At 38.7% G+C, this 18,981-nt stretch overlaps 1 protein-coding gene across 3 annotated transcripts in view; it reads right to left on the bottom strand.

Annotated features, from left to right (window-relative positions):
- ZNF800 (zinc finger protein 800) overlaps window positions 1-6,931 on the bottom strand; it is a 31,620-nt gene extending 24,689 nt beyond the window's left edge. For 2 of the 3 annotated variants that reach the window (XM_036759581.1, XM_036759579.1), the window contains exons 1-3: window positions 6,892-6,931; window positions 6,093-6,214; window positions 301-396 (exon numbers count right to left, since the gene is read on the bottom strand). In XM_036759581.1, the coding sequence (XP_036615476.1) occupies window positions 301-396; window positions 6,093-6,153 (157 nt within the window). In that variant the 5' untranslated portion in view covers window positions 6,154-6,214; window positions 6,892-6,931. The remainder of the gene's footprint in view (window positions 1-300; window positions 397-6,092; window positions 6,215-6,891) is intronic. The other variant, XM_036759580.1, reaches the window with a different exon arrangement.
- Between the last annotated feature and the right edge of the window lie 12,050 nt (window positions 6,932-18,981).

Raw genomic sequence — 18,981 nt, 5'->3', positions numbered from 1 at the left:
CTACACTGAAAAGCTAGAATGTACCGTCTAAGATACCAAACAATCATCTTCAACTGGAAGACATTCTATTATACTGTTCTAAATATAAGCAGAAATGAAGAAAAGCTAGTTTCTAGAACAAATCACCTTAAATTTTGTCAACCTTCAAAAAGCATCTATGAAAATGAAAAGGTACCCTTTAAAGAAAAACATATAAACTCTGACTTTTAAGAAAGTCATCTAAGTTTTTCTAGATTTGTTTCTGCCTCTTCCTACATAAATGTTAAGAAATATATCTTGAAACAAAGCAAATATTCATACCTGATCGAAAGCATTCAATAATCTGTTGAATGCCAGACTTGGAAGTCTGCAGTGGTTGCTGTAACAAAGGAGGATCTCCAGGTTCCAGAATATACACTGTATAAACGATATCAATACCCACCCCATCCCCATAAAGAAATTAATATCATTTATATATTACAACTGAAATATAATGATGTTTTAGGTTTTAAACAAATTTATATACATAATTACGATATAAATTATTATAATGCATATTACTCACAGTATGGTCTTTGTAAGACAAAAACCAACATAGCATGACTAGAGTAGTCTTTTAAATAGAAATGATATTTAGAGTAGGAATTAAGTTCAAAAACAAAAATCTAAACTTTTGACTTTTAGTTCTGATGACTCTTAACAAAAATTCCCTACATTTCTCTTGAAAAAGAATGAATATTAATAATTACGTTTAATTTAAATCACACCATACCTCATGAGCCTAGAATAACTGATTCCCACTGTAAACCATGATTCTAAAAACTCCAGACAGACATAGAGATGTTGCTTGTACTTCTAAAACCACTTAACAAAGCACATAGTGGAAAATGAACTGTAGATGACAAAAAACTCATGGGCATCAGTACCATTTTTTAATTTCCCTTCATGCCCCAACCCGCAACTGCCACCACAAGGTACTACCAATCAGTTTGCAAATCTAACCAGGGCAAGGCTGCTTCAGGGAGGAGGTGCACCCACTGTCAGAACCTGAGCTTACAAAGTTTTAAGCTTTCCAATTAAGAGAACTAATTCCATTTCTGACTGCCTGGTGAACTATAAGTTCTGAAATTAATGTGAACAAATGGAATCCTCAGTAATCAAAGGAAAGATAAACCAGACAAGGGAACCTAGAATCAATTAAATTCTCCTAAGGAAGTAAAAATGTCCCAACTTTAACAAACATTTCTAAAATAAAACAAAAATAGAGAAGTAATAAAAGTTCTCCAAACTCTTGACATTAACTCATCTCTGTTACTATATGTGACAAAGGTCAGAAATCTTTCTCATATATCTGGAATGGACACTAAGGTCAAATATATAAAACAAAGCTAAAAATAAAAACAATCAATTTTTTCAAAGATTTTCTTTCCAATTTTTCAAAGACTCAAAAATTTCAAAGATGTTTTTGCCATATTCATAAGACGCAGTTGATAGTTGGACTCTCTGCAAGAAGTAATTAAAAAAAAAACAGAAAAATTCCATATAATTCTAAAGAACTGGGCATGTTCCAAGGGAGTACCTATAGATGAAAACAGTTCTAGAAAAGAATCTAAGGATATAAGAACAATTCTAGTAATGAATACAAGACAAGAGAAGGAAAGGGAGATTTCCACACCTTGGTACCCCTTTCCCAGGACACACACCTCCATCTAGGAGGCATATTCCAGAAATCTTTAGTAATTCTTCAGAGTAACAAATACCCACTCAGCACAGCAAGAGATCCAAACCCAGAAATATGTTCTTCCTGAAGCGTTTCTCACCTCAGGAATTTTCCATATTTCTAAGGCAATTTCAAAGCTTGGAATATACACACACTCACAGTAAGACATAATTTGGCCAAAGATTCTTGAGTTAGCTGTGCCATAGGCAGTCTATGGAGTCATCACTAGAGAAGAAAAAAGTTTCTCCTCACCTGAAAGCAAACTCAGGTTCCTGAAAATATTTACTGCCATACCCAAACCTAGAAAAGTTTATTTATTTGGTACTATTTATCTAGCTCTTCTCTCTTACACCTTTGTATCCTTTCCATGACAAGCAACAGAAATACTCAAATTATCTTTTCATCCTAGGTCAAAGCCAGACACTTTCTCCAACCAAGAAACCCACCCATAATGAAATATCTTCACTCATGGCCCTAGGTATAGAAGCACATTAGAATAAGTTTCAACTGCAAGGCTATTTTCTTCCCTATCCCTATTAAAAACCCCTAAGATCCCTATCCTTCAAAATATCACACTTCACTTAAATGCTTCAAAAAAGCCATGATTTAATCTATATAGATACTCTATAGCCACTCATGAAGATTGCAACCCATTGCACACAAAAGATAGTTTTGTGAGTTGCTGTGGCCAGCAAGAGCAATCATATGGTGGCCAACCTACTAATGACTTCTCAACTGAGAACGATATTCAAATGCTATGCCTAGATTAGCAAGACCTGTCAGACAAAGCTCTCTGCTAGAAGTCTTCAGGAATCCAGGGACAACTTCATGTCACAATAAAGTTTTGCCTATCTCAAGCAGCCTAAAACAATCCTCTTTACTCGTAAGACATTTATCCCCACCTCTGGGCTAGACCAAACAGGTGCCTAGGAAAATACAGTCCTTGTCCATGGCTTCATTGATGGCCTATAAATTAAACTAGGGCACTCTCTAACCCCTAATTCCCAACCTTTTGGGAGAATCCAATCAGAATGTTTCAACCATCAATTCTTCCAAGACCTCTTCTGAAAACTACCACCAAAATACCTTCTTCTCAACTTTGGGAAACTTTTGGGATCATTCTTACAGAAAACACCTTTCCCTGAAACAATATTACTAATGGATTACAATTAATCAACACCTAACCAGTCTTCTGCTTAACTAACATAAATTAACCTCCTCACATTAAAAAAAAAAAACTCTCAGAATTTTAGCAAAAACAAAGCAATAGGAACAATGTCTAGCCTGAAGAGCACTGAAAGATAAGGCTTCTGTTAGTATTTTTTTTAATTTACTGAAATTCCTCAATGATTTCTTGAATTTTCAAAGATAATCAAAGGTTTGGGCTCATGTTAAAATATTAAGAGGTAACATTATTATATTGTCATAAAAATCCTCAAGTCCATGAAAAACTTTAATTATAAGAACACTGCAATTAAGGTAACCTTGCAAAATATATTTTCTACTTTAAAAACTGCTTCAATTTAGAGAATGACTTGAATTGTCTTCAAACACAATCTGGAATACATGTTCAACGTAACTCAAATATGTTGGTACTGTCTACTTCAAAAATTGACAAATTTTATTCTGATATTTTTCATACAGTAAATTTTTCTTCTCCAGAGTATTAAAACAACTGGCAGGTGTGATTACTGAGATATTAAGAGATCATGGAGGACAAGAAAAGAGCCCATAGGATGAGATAAGGGGAAATGCTATCCTAACTTTCAAAAGAGGAAAAAGAATGGAGTCTACAAGCTAAAAGCCAATGACCTTAACTTGGAGTCCTAAGAAACTTCTAACCTGTATTACTAACGAGATTACACATAAACATCAACAAAAGGAAGTGGTGATCACACAAAGCTTCCCCAAGAAAAGGTCATGCCAAACTGATGATAATTCCTTTCTGCAACAGAGTTAACAGATGGTAGATCAGAAGAATGCTGTAGGTTCAGTTTATCTGAATTTTAGCAAAGCATTTGACAAAGTCTCTCATGCTACTCTTATGGTTAAGATGGAGAGATGTGGACTAGTACAATTACATGAGTTTTAAGCTGGTTGACTATCTGGACTCAAGTTGATATCAACTTGGAAGTAGGTCTCTTAGTGGAGGATCCCAGGGATCTGTGCTAGGCTTTGCATTATTTAACATTTTTATCAAGGACTTGCCTAATGGCACAGCTTTTTAAAATTTTTAATGAAACTAAGCTGAGGATAGTTAACACAATGTATGACCATCAGATTCAAAAACATCTTGACAAGCTAAAACAATGCGCCAAATCTAATAAAATTTAAAAGCAATTAAAGTATTACAATGGGATTTAGAAAATCGACTTCATAGGTACAAGATGGAAAAGGTTAAATAACAGTTCATCTAAAAAAGTCTGGAGGTTTTTTTAGTGGACCATAACCTCAATTAGAGTCAACAGTGTATTTAGGGAAGTCAATGATCTTATTGGTTGCATGATAAGAGGCACAACATCTAGGGCTACATTAGCCCTACTATATTCACATACTGGACCACTATGCTCAGGTCCCAGGCACCACATTTCAGAAAGAATATTGATAAGTTGAAGAGGATTGTAAAAGACTGGCTGAAAGAACTGGGTATGTTTTGCCTTGAAAAATGAAGACTTAGATGGGCCATGATAGCTATTTTCAACTATTTAAAGGTCTATCATTTGCAAACTTGTACTGCTTAGTCCCACAGAACAGAACTAGAAACAATGTACAGGAGTTGCAGAAGAGGTAAATTTAAGAAATAAATTTTGATATAAGGAAAAAAATTCCTGAAGATCAGAGACATGAAAAAGTGAGATGGACTGCCTTGGGAGAAAGTGGCTTCTCTCCTAAAGGTATTCCAGAAAAGGCTGGATGACCATATGTCAGTATGCTGGAGAGGAAACTTGTTCTGGTACAGGGTGACCTAGACAGACTATGAAATCTCAACTCTAAGATTCTAGTCTTTCTAATTCACACAATACACAATGTGAATGCAACTTGAGGACGTTTTAGGGTGCTTGGATATGGATTACAATGTTTTAACCTTATTACACAATAAAGCTATTAAATCATGAATACAGAAGACTGGTTTCCCATTCTGAAATCAACTATTTTATGGCAAAAGACTAAGTAGTGGTAATAGTAAAGTGACTGAAACAAAAAAGAAACCCAGTTCTCATTCCCACGAGCAGAAGTTGACCACAGAGCTCTCCCAAAACAGGAAAATCTTTCCCATCACCATTTATTCCATTAAGCAAAAAAATCTTTCCATTTAAGAGAACAGTATTGTAATGAATGAAACCTGGGGCATTCAGGTAGTTAAAATATTACCACCACCTCCCAAATGCTCCAAATCTGAAGACCTAAAGCGGTCCAGCAAACTCTTCCTTAAGAATAGCATAAAGTACTGTGTACACTTAATTACTGAACAAACAAATGAATTTAGTAACATTTTTTCTTAATAATTAAGGGAAAAATATTTATAGTCAAAGTATGTACATTTTTGTGCATTCATGCACAACTACCCATAATGAGGGAAGAAAAGCCTTTATTTTGGAAAAGTAAAAATGTTTATTCAGTGATTCTATTTTCAGCTGTACATATAAATGTCTATAAATAAATTAAACTTCACATCATTGTTCTAATGTAAGTAGAAACATCTGTCAAACAAATTCAGGTATCACCTTCTTAAAGTGAAAATGTAGCTAAAGGGCATCATTAGGTTGTTAAAAGCACTGAATCTCCCAGCTCATAAGTTAAATCAAAAAGCCAACTTCTGTCAGATGAACATACACTAAGAATACTTAGGCATCCTAAATGTATACAAAATATGGATTTTTTAAAACTTATATAAGAGAAGAGGATTTCTTAAAATAATTGTATTTAAGAGAGGTTGGGATTAGCCTAATCAGTCCAGAGCTCCATTTTTTAAAAGCATAACTTTGCTTTCACATAAACTTATCACTCTTTTGATTTTTAAGAAGCCTCAAAGCAGCAATCTGCAAAAAGATAAATGCAGTTTCTTCCTTTCTTTTCAGTTTAACACTCACAAGGGGATGGGGAATTACTGGAGCTGGTTTTGAAAGAAAAGGAAAAAGGACTGAGTGACTGATCTTGTGGAAATGATTTAATGTGGCACTTGGAGGATATTTTTTTAAGGAACCAAGTAGGGGGAAACCTCTGGCTTCAGCACAAGCCTTAGAGCTCCATAGCTATTTTGCACCAGGCAAATTACAACTATTTTGAGCCAACTTCTTGGACGGAAGGGAAAGAAAGAGGAGGCAAGGTATGGGCAGAAAAGGTACACTGAAAGGGTCAGGGCAGCCTTATGGGAAGAAAGGATGGCCTATACCTGGTTCACAGCATCCATGATGATGGTGGTCAGTCTGACAGCACTTGTCCCTTAGAGGCATTTTCAGTGGGTGCGACCTACTTTCCTTCTACAGTTCGAAGCTCCTCATTGCGGCTCGTCTGCTGAAAAAAGCACAAGCCCAGTCACTCACCCTGAGCCTCCCGGGGAGCTGCAGCTGCCTCTTCCAGACGTGTCCACTTCCCGGTGCCTCCACCTCCCGCTCCCCCCTCCGTCCCCTTCAGACTAGCTGCATCCATCCTTACAAAGATGCGGAGCCCCCTCCCTCCCCGGCGCCGCGGGGCAGCGCACAAGGGGCCGCCCTCCTCTGCCAGGGAGAGAGGGAGGAAGGGAGGGACGGAAGCCCGGGCTGGGGAAGCAGGCGTGGAGCCTCGGCCGGGACGAGGTGCCCGCAACCCCCCGCGTCAGGCGCGTAGCTCCGGGGATCGGGGGGACGAGGGGACGGAGTCGGCGACAGGCGACAAGTCACGATAAAAATAAGATCGGCAATGTTAAGACCCAACCCAACTAGCCCCAACTTACTCAAGTCCCGGGGCCGGCGGGCGGAGAGCAGGCGGGCAGGCCGGGCGGGCGGCCGGGGCCAGCCTAGCGTGGGAGGCGATGGCCGGCACCTGGCATAGCCCCCTGCCGACCACCGGCGGCGGGAGGCGGGAGGGAGCCGGGGCCTCGCTCACTCTCCCGCCCCCCCCCCCCCCCCGCTCGCTGGCCCGGGCCCCGCCGCGACGCGCTGCGCTCCCAAAGAATCCCCGCCGCCAACACGGAAGCGGCGGGCGCAGCTTACCCCGTCTGTCGGCGGACCGGGACCGCGGTGGCGGCGGCAGCGGCGGCGGCGGCGACGGCTCCGGCGGCTCACGACGTCCCTCCGCGCAGTGGGGCCGGCCGGCGGGCGGGGGCGCGGGCGCCGCCAGTTGACAGGGGAACCGCCCCGACCGCCGCCCCTCCGGAGGCCCGGCCTGGAGTCGGAGGGAGCCGGGGAGCCCCCGGGCGACAGCAGCGGCGGGAGCCCGGCGCCCCTTCACCTGCAGGGCTCGCCTCTCTCCTCTGGGAAAGGGGAGTGGCTGGGCTGGGGACGGGGGTTTTCCCCTCTCCCTTTGGGCCTTCTCGTTTTTCCCTTTTTTTTGAGGGGGCTGTTTGAAGGAACTTTATTGAGTCAGCCTGTCGCTGTCCCTCAAAGCGCTCTCTCCCTTCACGAAGACAGGAGCAGCAGCCGCCGCCGCGGTGCGGATAGCCCGGGGGGATGTGGGGGAGGGGGGGAAGCCGAGGCTCCGAAGCCGACGACAGGGAGCTCGGAGGCAGACGGCTGACCCCGGACGGAGATGGGAAGAGGGCAGGAAGTGACAAACGCACGGAGGAGGGAGTAGGAGGGTGGCCGGCACTCCCGGGGCAGCGCGGCGCAGGGCGCATGCGTGGAACCCACGTTAAGTGGTGCTGCTGGCGAGCCGGCGGGCGGCTGTAAGCTGGGCAGGCGAAGAGGGAGGGAGCTGCCGCGCGGCTAGCTCGGCGTTACTTCGGTGCCGCAGTAGTAGGAGCTCTCCAGGGCTAGACTTGACGGTGAAAGGGGAGGGAATGATGCAGCTCCTCAGCGCCCCACTGATGCTGTCTAGACTACCCACCTGTTTCCCCCTCTTCCCCCGCCCCCACCCAGTAAAATTGGGTTGATGAGAAAGGACAAGGAATACGTGTCGGTTAAATGAATGAATCTGGGCGGCCTTAAGTCCCTAGGACTGTATTACAAACCAAAGAAGAAAATGCAGGAAGGGGCTGAGGTAGAAAACAAAACGATCTCATTAAAAAGCATGTGAGCTGTAATTTCATAATTTCAGAGTGGCCGGTTGGTGAATTTTTCTGATGAAGATTTGGCTACCTTCTGAACTTCAAAAGTTATGCAGCAATATTAAAACCGACTCTTAGGAGCCAGAAATCTTTAGGGTTGGAGGGGAAAGGATATCGTCTCCGTTGACTACTATGACACTGTCAGTCAAACGTTTTGTTAAGCATCTATTGTATGCAAGACCCTGCACATAAGTTCTGGGGACAAAAAAAAACGCAAATGACAGTTCGACCCACTAATTCATCCGTCTTAGCTTCCTTATTCTCCTATCTTTTAAAGGAGTTTATACCCTCAAGATTCTGACTCTCCTTCCACTCCTACGCTTATCGCCTCTCTACAGATGACTCAACTCTATCTCCAACCCCAACGTCTCCCTAGAGTTCCAGTTCCATGTTAATTTCCAACTGACTGATAGATAAATCTATCTGAATGTTTCCAGCACCTCAAACTCAAAATGTTTATTAACTGAACTTAGGTTCTCTCCAGACTTGCCCTTCCTGTGAGTTCTCACTTTTTTCTAGAGGTGCCATCATCCTCCCAGTCACCCAGGCTTATAAATTGTTTCAGCCCACACATCCAATCAGTGGCTTTGTTCTCTGTTTCCTGGTGAGAGGCAGGATAACGTGCTAAATTTACGAGACCTGGGTTGAAACCCTACTTCAGATATTCAGTAGTTACATGACCCTGGGACTCCAATCCGAGCCTCGGTTTCTCCATCTGTAAAATGAAGATAATAGCACCTACCTCACAGGATTGTTGTGAAGATCAAACAGGATAATTACGTAAAGTGCTATATAAGTTTGTTGATATTAAGTGCTTCTTAAATGGCTCTCACTTCCACTCCCATTACAAAAAAAAAAACCAACCAATTTCGGCCTCCATGACTTCTCACCTAGGCTACTGATAATAGCACCTCATATCTCCTCTTCAATTCATCTAAGACAATGTGGCCCAAGTTTGATCTAACCACACTACTACGATGGTGTCATTCATTTACTCAATAACCCTCCATGATTCCCCATTGCCTATTTTTTTTTTGTAATTTTCATTTTCACTTAAATATAAAGTGAGAAAAGAAAAGAAAAAAACCATTTGTCCTATACACAACAGACTCATAAGGATTCAATATAAAACAATTAATTTCCATTTCAAGAAAACCTACATAATAACTGTTATGAATTGTTTTCAAAATTGCCTATCTTTGCCTCTTTGTTGGTTTTCTTTTGATCTCTGCTGTGCACTTTTTACTTTTTTCCCCTCCCTCACCCCCCCACCTTAAAGGCTACAATTAAGCATATAAATAGATATAGATATATGCATAAATATGGGCATCTATAAATGTACACATATATATATACATATTCACTCAAACACACATATGCAAGACCATACTATGCTTATTTCCTCCTACCATTCTGTTTCTCTTGAGGTGCATAGCATTTCCCTTCATAAATCCCAAGTCTTCCCATGTTTTTCTAAATCACCCCCACTCATCATCTCCTATACCACAGCAATATTCCTTTCTGGACTCAAAATTATTCTCAAAATGATACTGCTGTTACTGTATAGAATGTTCTCTTGGTTCTGCTCATTTTGCTCTTCATTATTTTGTGGAGATCTCTCCATGCTTTTCTAAAATCATTGAACTCATCATTTCTTTTTTTATTGTAAACTTAAATATTGAAACTTAAAAAGAAAGAAAAAATAGCATGTCGTGCGCGTAGCAGAACGTAAGAGAGGATTCAAAATATATAACAATAAATTTTCATTTCAAGAAAGCCTGTATGATAAATAATACGTGTTGTGTTGAGAATGGTCTATCTTTTCTTTGCTTCCTTGTGAGTTTTCCTTTGTTCTCTGCTGTGTACTTTTTTACTTTGTTCTTTTTTCCCCTCCCCCCCACCCCCCAGAAGACTACAATAAAGTTTAGATATGTTTCGCTATAGATATATACATACACATATACATATATACATACATATATAGACATATACTTTCCCAAACATACTCTACTCGTGATCTTTGTTTTTATGTTTGTGCATATCTCTTGTTTCCTATCCCTCCTGCCTCCTCTACTTTACTTCTACCCACTACCTTGCCCTCCTATTATTTACCTACTCCCCTCCACATCCAGAGAATGAACTTTGAAGTCCAAATGCAGATGGAAGCATACTATTTGCTCTCTTTTTCTTTTGTTGTTTTGTTTCTTGTTTTTCAAGATTAGTTCTAATTCTTTACATCATGACTAATGTGAAAATATTTTTAATATGAATGCATAAGTAGAGCTTATATCACATTGTACACCATCTTGGGGAGGGAGAAGGGAGAAAATTTTAAACTCAAAGTCTTAAGGAAGTGAATGTTGAAAACTAAAACTTAATTATTTAAAAAAGATGAAAAAATTATTCATTTTGACATCTCATCACACTCTCTGTTCATAAATTCTTCACCTTTCCATAAGTCTGATAGGTAATATGTTTCATGTTCTTCAAATTTTCTTTTAATATCTCTGTTTATGTCTTGGTCATGTATCCATTTTGACCTTATCTTGGTAAATGGTGTAAGATATTGGTCTATGCCCAATTTCTGCCATACTGCTTCCCAGCTTTCCCAACAATTTTTACCAAAATAATGAATTTTTGTCCCAAAGATTTAAGTCTTTAGACTTGTTAAACATACTCTGAGTAACTATATTTGTTTGCTGCTGTAGATTATATGTCTACTCTGTTCCACTGATCTACCTTTCCATTTCTTAGCCAGTACAAGATAGTTTTGATAATTACTGCCTTATAATATAGTTTAAGATCTGGTACTGCTAAACCTCCTTCCTTTACATTTTTTCTATTAGTTCCTTTGGTATTGTTGACTTTTTGTTCTTCCCAATGAATTCTGTTATTTTTTTCCTAGCTCCATAAAATAATTGTTGATAATTTTATTGGGATGACATCGGATATATAGATTAATTTTGGTTAAATTGTCATTTTTATTATATTGACCCTCCATACCCGTGAACAATTAATATTTCTCCTTTTTTTAAATCTGATTTTATTTGTGTACAAAGTTTTTCATGGTTTTGTTCATATAGATCCTGGGTTTGTTTTAGTAGGTGTATTCCCAAGTATTTCATATGGTATATCTCTAGCTATCTCTCCCTGCAAGATCCTGTTTGTAATATATAGGAACACTGATTGTGTGCATTTACTTTGTATCCTGCTACTTTTCTGAAATTTTCAATTTTTTCAATTAACTTTTTAGTTGAGTCTTTAGGATTTTCTAAATATAACATCATATCTTCTGCAAAAAGAGATAGCTTTATTACTTCATTCCCTATTCTGATTCCATCTATTTCTTTTTCTTCTCTTCTTGCTATTGCTAGGATTTCCAATACTATATTAAATAATATTGGTGATGGTGAACATCCCTGTTTCATATCTGATCTTACCGGGAAGACTTCCAGCTTATCCCCGTTAAAAATAATACTTGCTAATAGTTTTAGGTAAATGCTTCTTATCAATTTAAGGAAAAGTCCATTTATGCCTATACTTTCAAATGTTTTTAATAGAAATGAGTGTTGTACTTTCTCAGATGTTTTTTCTGCCTCAATTAATATTATTGATATTTTTCTACCTCTATCGATATTTTTGATATTTTATTATTGATATAATCAATTATGTTAATAATTGTCCTTCTGTTGAACCATCCCTGACTTCCTGGTTTAAATCCTGCTTGGTCATAATGCATAATCTTTGTAATATATTGTTGTAATCTTTTAGCTAGTATTTTATTTGGGATTTTTGCATCCATATTCATTAATGAAAGTGGTCTATAATTTTCTTTCTTTGTTTTTACTTTTCCTGGTTTAGGTATCAGTATCATATTTGTTTCATGAAAGCAATTTGGTAGGACCCCTTCTTTACCTATTATTCCAAATAATTTATTTAATATGGGAATTAGTTGGTCTTTAAATATTTGATAAAATTCACTTATAAATCCATCTGGTGCCCCTGTTGCCTATTGAATAACTTACAGACTTCTGATCTTGACATTCAAGGCTCTCCACAATCTGGTTCCACCCTAACTGACAGTGCTTATCTCATAATACTTCCTTTCATGTATTCTTCATCCAAACTTGGTCACTTTCTGTTCCCCATTCTTGTCCTGCCCTTTCCCATCTCCATGCTTTTATTCATGCATGCTGACCTCCCTTGTCTGGAATGTTCTTCCTCCTCTACTCTATCCTACCAACATCTCCATCTGCTCATGACCTACCTTACAAGCCTTCCCTGATCTTCCCCTAGGTGAAAGTGATCTCCATTCTTACTTTTGTCATAACAGTTTGTTTGAATCTTTTGTATTTTCTTTCCCTCTTCCTTGTATCATGGTCTTTGTGTGTTCTTGTTCTGCTCTTCCCATTAGGATATGAACTCTTTAATAATAGGACCCATGTCTTAACTGTTTTCATATCAACAGTAAAAAAAAAAAAGGTTTGCTGAACTGAATTTGGCAAAAACTTTAAAAGTTTACTTGAGTTGCCCAACCTGCACAAACTTGCGTTACCTCTAGGTAAACCCCTCTACTGCTTAGCAAGTCCTTCCTACTTAGAATACTCTTGAGAGCTCTACAAATGATACTTCAAGCTAAGTAAATCCCTTTCTTTAGGCAGATTTAAAAAACAAACAAAAACTATTTACTCTGCTCTTCCCTACTTTTCACTAAATAGTCTGACATCTTTGGACTTATGCAGCCAAACTGGAGAATCCAAAGAAGGGAATGGAAAGAATGGATAAGATCTACATGTTTGGGAGAAGAAAAAGAAATTGAGTTCCATTTTTAAAATCAAATGTGGGTTTGAGGTAGACCTCTGTAAATTGATAAAGGCAGGAAGTATTTGAATAGGTCTCAGGGTTTTTGGTTCCTAAATTATGTAGCCAATAAAAGAAGTAGTAAAAGGGAGAGAGTTAGAAAACTTGTTTTAAATGAACCTCTATTTTCCTGCTGTGAACCTAGAAAGTGTAACAGTAACAGGTCTCATTTTTATCTATTCCATGATCTCTCAGCTGTATCAAGTACCAGGTTGAATACTGAAATATCTCAGCATTAAAAACAATACAAAAAGGTCTCAGAGTCCTCAAAAGTTTTAAAAAGATCAATTTAGGTCACAAGTAGTAGAGAGGATATAAACTGTTCTTGCCTGAAACCAAAACTCCATTTCATTTTCTGGCTATTTCCAAACCATGTCACTTACATTCTGGCCACCTTTCTCATGTCTCTCCTACAAGAACTTAAGGGCAGGGACTGTCTGACTTGTTTTTATCTGTATTGTATCTTTAATGCTTAGAGCAGTACCTGGCAAGTATTAAATATATAATAAATGCTTTATCGTTCATTCATTCAAATGGTGTTGATAAAGGCATATAAGTAATTAAAATTATATAATGATTTAGAGGGTATATCTCTTAGTGCCTAGAGAATTTCCTAAAAAAACTAATTGACCAATGAATTAGTTTTGGAAAGTTTTTCAAAAATGGGAATTGGAAAATAGACTAAGGTATACCTGTGAGAGAGAGTAAATATATAACACAGGCTTGCATAGGACTTGCCTGTGCTATCTTTCAATTTGTATACTGAATATATTCAAGTTTATGAGGTGAAGATGAATGGAATCTCCCTAATCTCCCACCATTTCTATGGAAGAAAGAATAGGGTGCTGACAAAAATAGGATAAAAACTAATGGGGGTAGGGCTGCATAGGCATAAAAAGACTCCTTAGGCATCACAATTCCTAAAATCCTAGGAACCCTGGGAGGTGAAGTCCAATCAGGTCATCTAGAAGAACAAATTTCTAAAGCATTACATGAAATAGCTATTATCTGAGAAGACCTCATAATAATAAATATGTACATAAAAACATAATAAATAAATAAAAATAATGAAATGCCTCTCAGAGAAAACTTCACAACCTTCCTCGATATACATACATTATCTAACAGCCTTTAAAAATCTTTAAATGCTTCTTGACATTTCATCTACCTTGGTGCTTCTTCCACTAATGCAGACAGCAACTACTATATGACTTAACAGATGGTTTCCAGGAGTTGCTGTGGTCAAAAAATTCATCACTTTGAGACCAACCTGGTCATAAGCCTTTCTGAATTTACCTTGGGTTATCTTTGGATAACATATAATTCATTACTAAGCCTTAACCCAAACACTTCCAATTTGATGATGGCCCCAGAGATTGCATCCAACTAGCATGAACTTCAAGAACTAAGCCACTCAACAAAGAACAACTAACAGGCAGCCACTAGCCAGCATAGACCTCCATGCTTCTCAATAGGCAGGCAAATAGGCAGCCTCCAGAGGCCTGACCACAAGTGCTTCAGTTGGGAAACACAGAAACACCCCAGCAGGCCTCAGTACACAGCAGACACCACCACTGGGACCCAGCTTATCACCAGGTAAGCTACCAGACCTTTACTGCCTCCAGTAGCACCAGCCAACCCCCACCCCAACCCCAGCACCAGACCTGGGTATCCCCCATAGGCCTCAGGGCAACACTGATGCAGCAGCAGGTAAACAGCCAGGACCTGCAGCCACTAGCACAAGAAGCCAGAGGAAGTACCCTTTCCACCCTGGGAACAGAGCTCAAATTTAAAAGAAAGGAAAAAGGCCAAATAAAATTGGTGGCGGGGAGGATGAGCAGGAAACAATAAAAAAGAATCTGACCAGAGAAAGCTAGTATGCTAACAGGGAAGACCAAGACACAAACTGAGAAGAGGACAACAATGTCAAAACACCCATGGGCAAAACCCCAGAGAAAAACAGGAAGTGGTCTCAAGCCCAGAAAGATCTCATGGAAGAGCTCAAAAAGGAGCTCAGCTAAGAACACCTTCACACTACACTGAGGTATCAAAGTAGGACTTTAGTGAAGGTATTTAAATACCTCTTGAAATATAGAGCTGTTTTCTGGTATTCTGCCCTCAACGGAAACAATATAATTGTCTATCACCATTCAAATATTAAACTTTCATATGCAGTACTGGAAGACTTTAAAATGTTTACACAACAATAAAGCACTAATTTGTGCCTTCGATTCAGTTAAATAATAACTAGCCAAGACACAAAAGCATCAGTTAAACAAATTGATCAAATTGGCTGAACTGTCGGCATAGCTGTCCTGTGTGGATACAACTTAAGTGGCCCTTTAATTTTTTTTCTCCTCCTGAATCTTTTTCCCCCTAAATCTACAATCATGTTGTTGCCTTCTGATGGAAACCGTTCAGAATGTCAGTCTTGATTTTAGTTACAATGTTTAAAAACTGATGACAACACTCTACTACAGGTAGAAAAGCCCAAGTTATATTAAATATACAAAAAGCACAACCTTACAGTTCCTACTACTGTGTGTCCTGGGTGCTGCTAATTCCTAAAATTTTATTCATCACCCCTGAGCGCTTGGCAATCCATCCCCCATGCCTAATGTTAGCCTTTTGAATTCCTCTTCCTATGAAGCTCAGCTCAGGTACCACCTCCTCCATGAAGCTTCCTTCATCCTTGTAGCTAAAATTGGTGGCTCTGTCCTCAGAAATTCTTATAGCATTCTTCTTCGCACGTTAGACTGTAAGCTTTTTGAAGGCAGGGACTGTGTTTTTCATCTTTGTATCCCCAGTGCTCATGGTTTCAAAGTAAGTGCTAAATAAATATATGTTTACTTTCTTTGAACTATAACCAGGTTAAGTACTATTATTCGAGGCTATACACTAGGACACAGATATGGTTTCATGATAAAGCAGTCTTCTTTGTAGTGATCTCTTTCTTTTCTCTCTAAACTTTCTCTTTTGGTGATTTCACCAGCTCCCAGAGTTCAATTATCATCTATGCAGAAGACTCCCAGATCTCTGCGTCCAGTCCTAGTCCCTCTCATGAATTCCAGTCACATGTCAACAATGATCAACATTTCAAACCATATGTCCCATATGCATCTTGAACTCAAGATCCAGAGCTCAGTATTCCCCATTCCCCCCATGCACTCCTCTTTTAAACATCCCTCTTACTCTCCTTCTAGTCACTCAGGTTTGCAACCTTGGTGTTATCCTCAGCCCCTTGCTCTCATTTACCCCATATATCCAATTAGTTGCCAAATCTTGTTTCTTTCTCCATAACATTCCACATATAAATCCCCTTCTCTCAACTCACACAAGTCACCTTCTCATCACTTCTTCACTGGAGGGCTACAGTAACCTCCCTTTTGGTCTCCCTGACTCTAGCTTCTCCCCCTTGTTGCTGCAGTGATTTTTCTAAAGCACAACTCTGATCATGATACCCATCTCCCCAGTCAACAGTCTCCAGAGTTCCCTAATGCTTCAAGAATCAAATGTAAACTTCTCAGTTTGATATGTAAGACTGTCAACAGCCAGATCCCTTCCTATTTTTCCAAACTTCTTACACTCCCCCCTTCACACTCTGCATTCCAGCTGCACTATCTAGGGACTGTCCCATCCACAAGACATTCCCTGTGCTTGCTCTGGGTCTTTGCATTCACTGCCAGGAATGCCTCAACTGCACTCCCTCCTTACCTACATTTCTTGGAATGTCTTTCTTTCAACATTCAGCTCATGTGCTACTTTCTTCATAGAGAAGGTCCCCTCTCACCCCACCCCCAAGTTGCTATAAGTGCAATCCCTTTAAAAACTACCTTATTGGAAGTTGAGGGGATGCCCATCAATTGGGGAATGGTTGAACACATAATGGTAGAGGCATGTAATGCAACACTATCGTGCTGTAAGAAATGATGAGCAGGTGAATTTCAGAAAAACCTGGAAAGACTTATATGAACTGATGCTGAGTGAAGTGAACAGAACCAGGAAAACATTGTACACAGTAATATCAACATTGTGCGGTGATCAACTATGATAAACCTAGCTCATCAAAGCAATACAACGATCCAAGACAATTCCAAAAGACTTGTGATGGAAAATGCTATCCACATTTAGAGAAATAAATATGGAGTCTGAGTGCAGATCAAAGCACACTATTTTCACTGTCACAGTTTTTCCCTTTTGTTCTGATTCTTCTCTCACAATATGACTAACATGGAAATATGGTTAATGTGATTGCACATGTATAACCTATATCAGATTGCTTGCTCTCTTGGCAGGGGAGGGAAAGGAGGGAAAAGAAGAATTTGGAACTCAAAATCTTATAAAAATGAATTTTGAAAGCTATCTTTAAGTATAATTGGAAAAAATAGAATACTACTAAGAGAACAATAGACAATTAAATAAAATGACCTTATATTCACTTATATGTATTCTGTGCATATTAATAGGTGTACAGGACACATTTTCTCCCCCATTTAAATGTACACTTCTTGAGAATAAGAACTATTTCATTTTTGTCTTTGTATACTTATTCTTCAATATAGTGCCTTAAATACAGCAAGCATTTAATAAATACTTGTTGATTGAATGACTGATCTTGTCAAGACTACCTGAGAATGAACAAAGGATCAAGGAACCCAAGAATTGAAAAAGACCTTTAAAAGTCATCAAGGCAACCCTTATCTAAAACGTTAAGCAGAAAATGTTAGTACTGAAAATTATGTTAAAAGACACCTTCTACAATCTCCTATATAATATTCTCCACAATCCACCCTCTCTGTCAGTGTTTCCAGCCATAAAAAACTCTCTAATTGGGATGACAGCATATTCAATTTTCAGATAGCTCCAACTGCTAGGGAGCCCATCCTTATATTAGGCAGAAATCTGCCTCCCTGCAACTTCCATCTATTGACCATACTTTATCCTCTGTACTTCTGTACTCTGTCCACACAGACAATTCTTAATTCCTTATCCACCTAGACCTTCACATAATTGAAAACATGTCCCACTTGAGTTTTAGCAAAAATAAAAAGGCAGTAAGACAAACTTGGCCTTGGTCTCTGGACCACATCTGTCATGGAATTAGGAAATTTAAAAATAATCCATTTTTAGGCAATTGGAATTAAATCTCCTCCCCCTTCCAGGTTTCTTTTGGGTTTCATATTCTCCCATTAGATTATAAACCACTTGAGGGAAAGGATTATCTTTTTCTTTTTTTTAACTCTAGCACTTAGCACAGCACCTGACACTTGAATGTCATTCCTGAAGCTATAAAATGTTTACGACATGTATAACACAAATGCATAACAGATTTTAAAAACAACAACCATTGTTAGACCAAAAAAAATTGACATGCCACGAACTTTAAGGAAAGCTTCAGTTTTTTTTAGCTTCACCTGAACTTTTGAGGAATGGAAAATTCCAGGTATCTTCAGATTTATATTCTAATTTAAGAGGTAACTGTTACTTGAGGGAACAGGAAAAGTGTATCTAATGAGTTTACTGTGGGTTATTTATAATCTTTAATCAGACTACTGTAAATCATACATTGTGATGCTCTAAGCAATTTCTTCTGCAAGGGTGAATATGAGGAAAATAATGACTTGTCTTTTCTATGTGAATGCTAAAACATCAAAAAGACATGTTTTAATTTATTTTTTCCAGTAGTGGTTCTGGGTTTCTACTTATTTGTCCACAATCTCACATTGTCTACCTGTTTGATGTTAGGATACACTATGTAACTGCAGAAAAGACTGAAACTGACCATCCTAGAAAAGACTGAGCCTGAAACTTTAGGGTCACCAGTAGGGTCATTAATAGGATCATCTATAAGCTACTTAGTTATGAATATTTCCTGACAAAACCGACAATTTTGCTCATGGTAAAACTAAGGACAAATTTCATTAGCAAAGTAGCAGAATAGATATCTATTCTGGACTTACCAAAAACTAATGCAAACCCAAAAATTCTGCATTGTGTGCATATACATATAAATATATTAGATAGAGAGACAAGATCTGATTTCTATATGTGATTTATATGTGCATGCATTATGTATACATATCAATGTTGTTAGATATGTATGTGTTTATTTAATTTCCAGGAGGATCACACGAAACACACAAGAAGGAAAAATATTTCATGTGATGTCCCATAAATG

This window comes from Trichosurus vulpecula, chromosome 5 (assembly GCF_011100635.1).
Source record: "Trichosurus vulpecula isolate mTriVul1 chromosome 5, mTriVul1.pri, whole genome shotgun sequence".
Taxonomy (NCBI): Eukaryota; Metazoa; Chordata; class Mammalia; order Diprotodontia; family Phalangeridae; genus Trichosurus; species Trichosurus vulpecula.
Note: the sequence above shows the minus strand (reverse complement) of the source record. Positions and strands in the feature narration are given on the sequence as shown.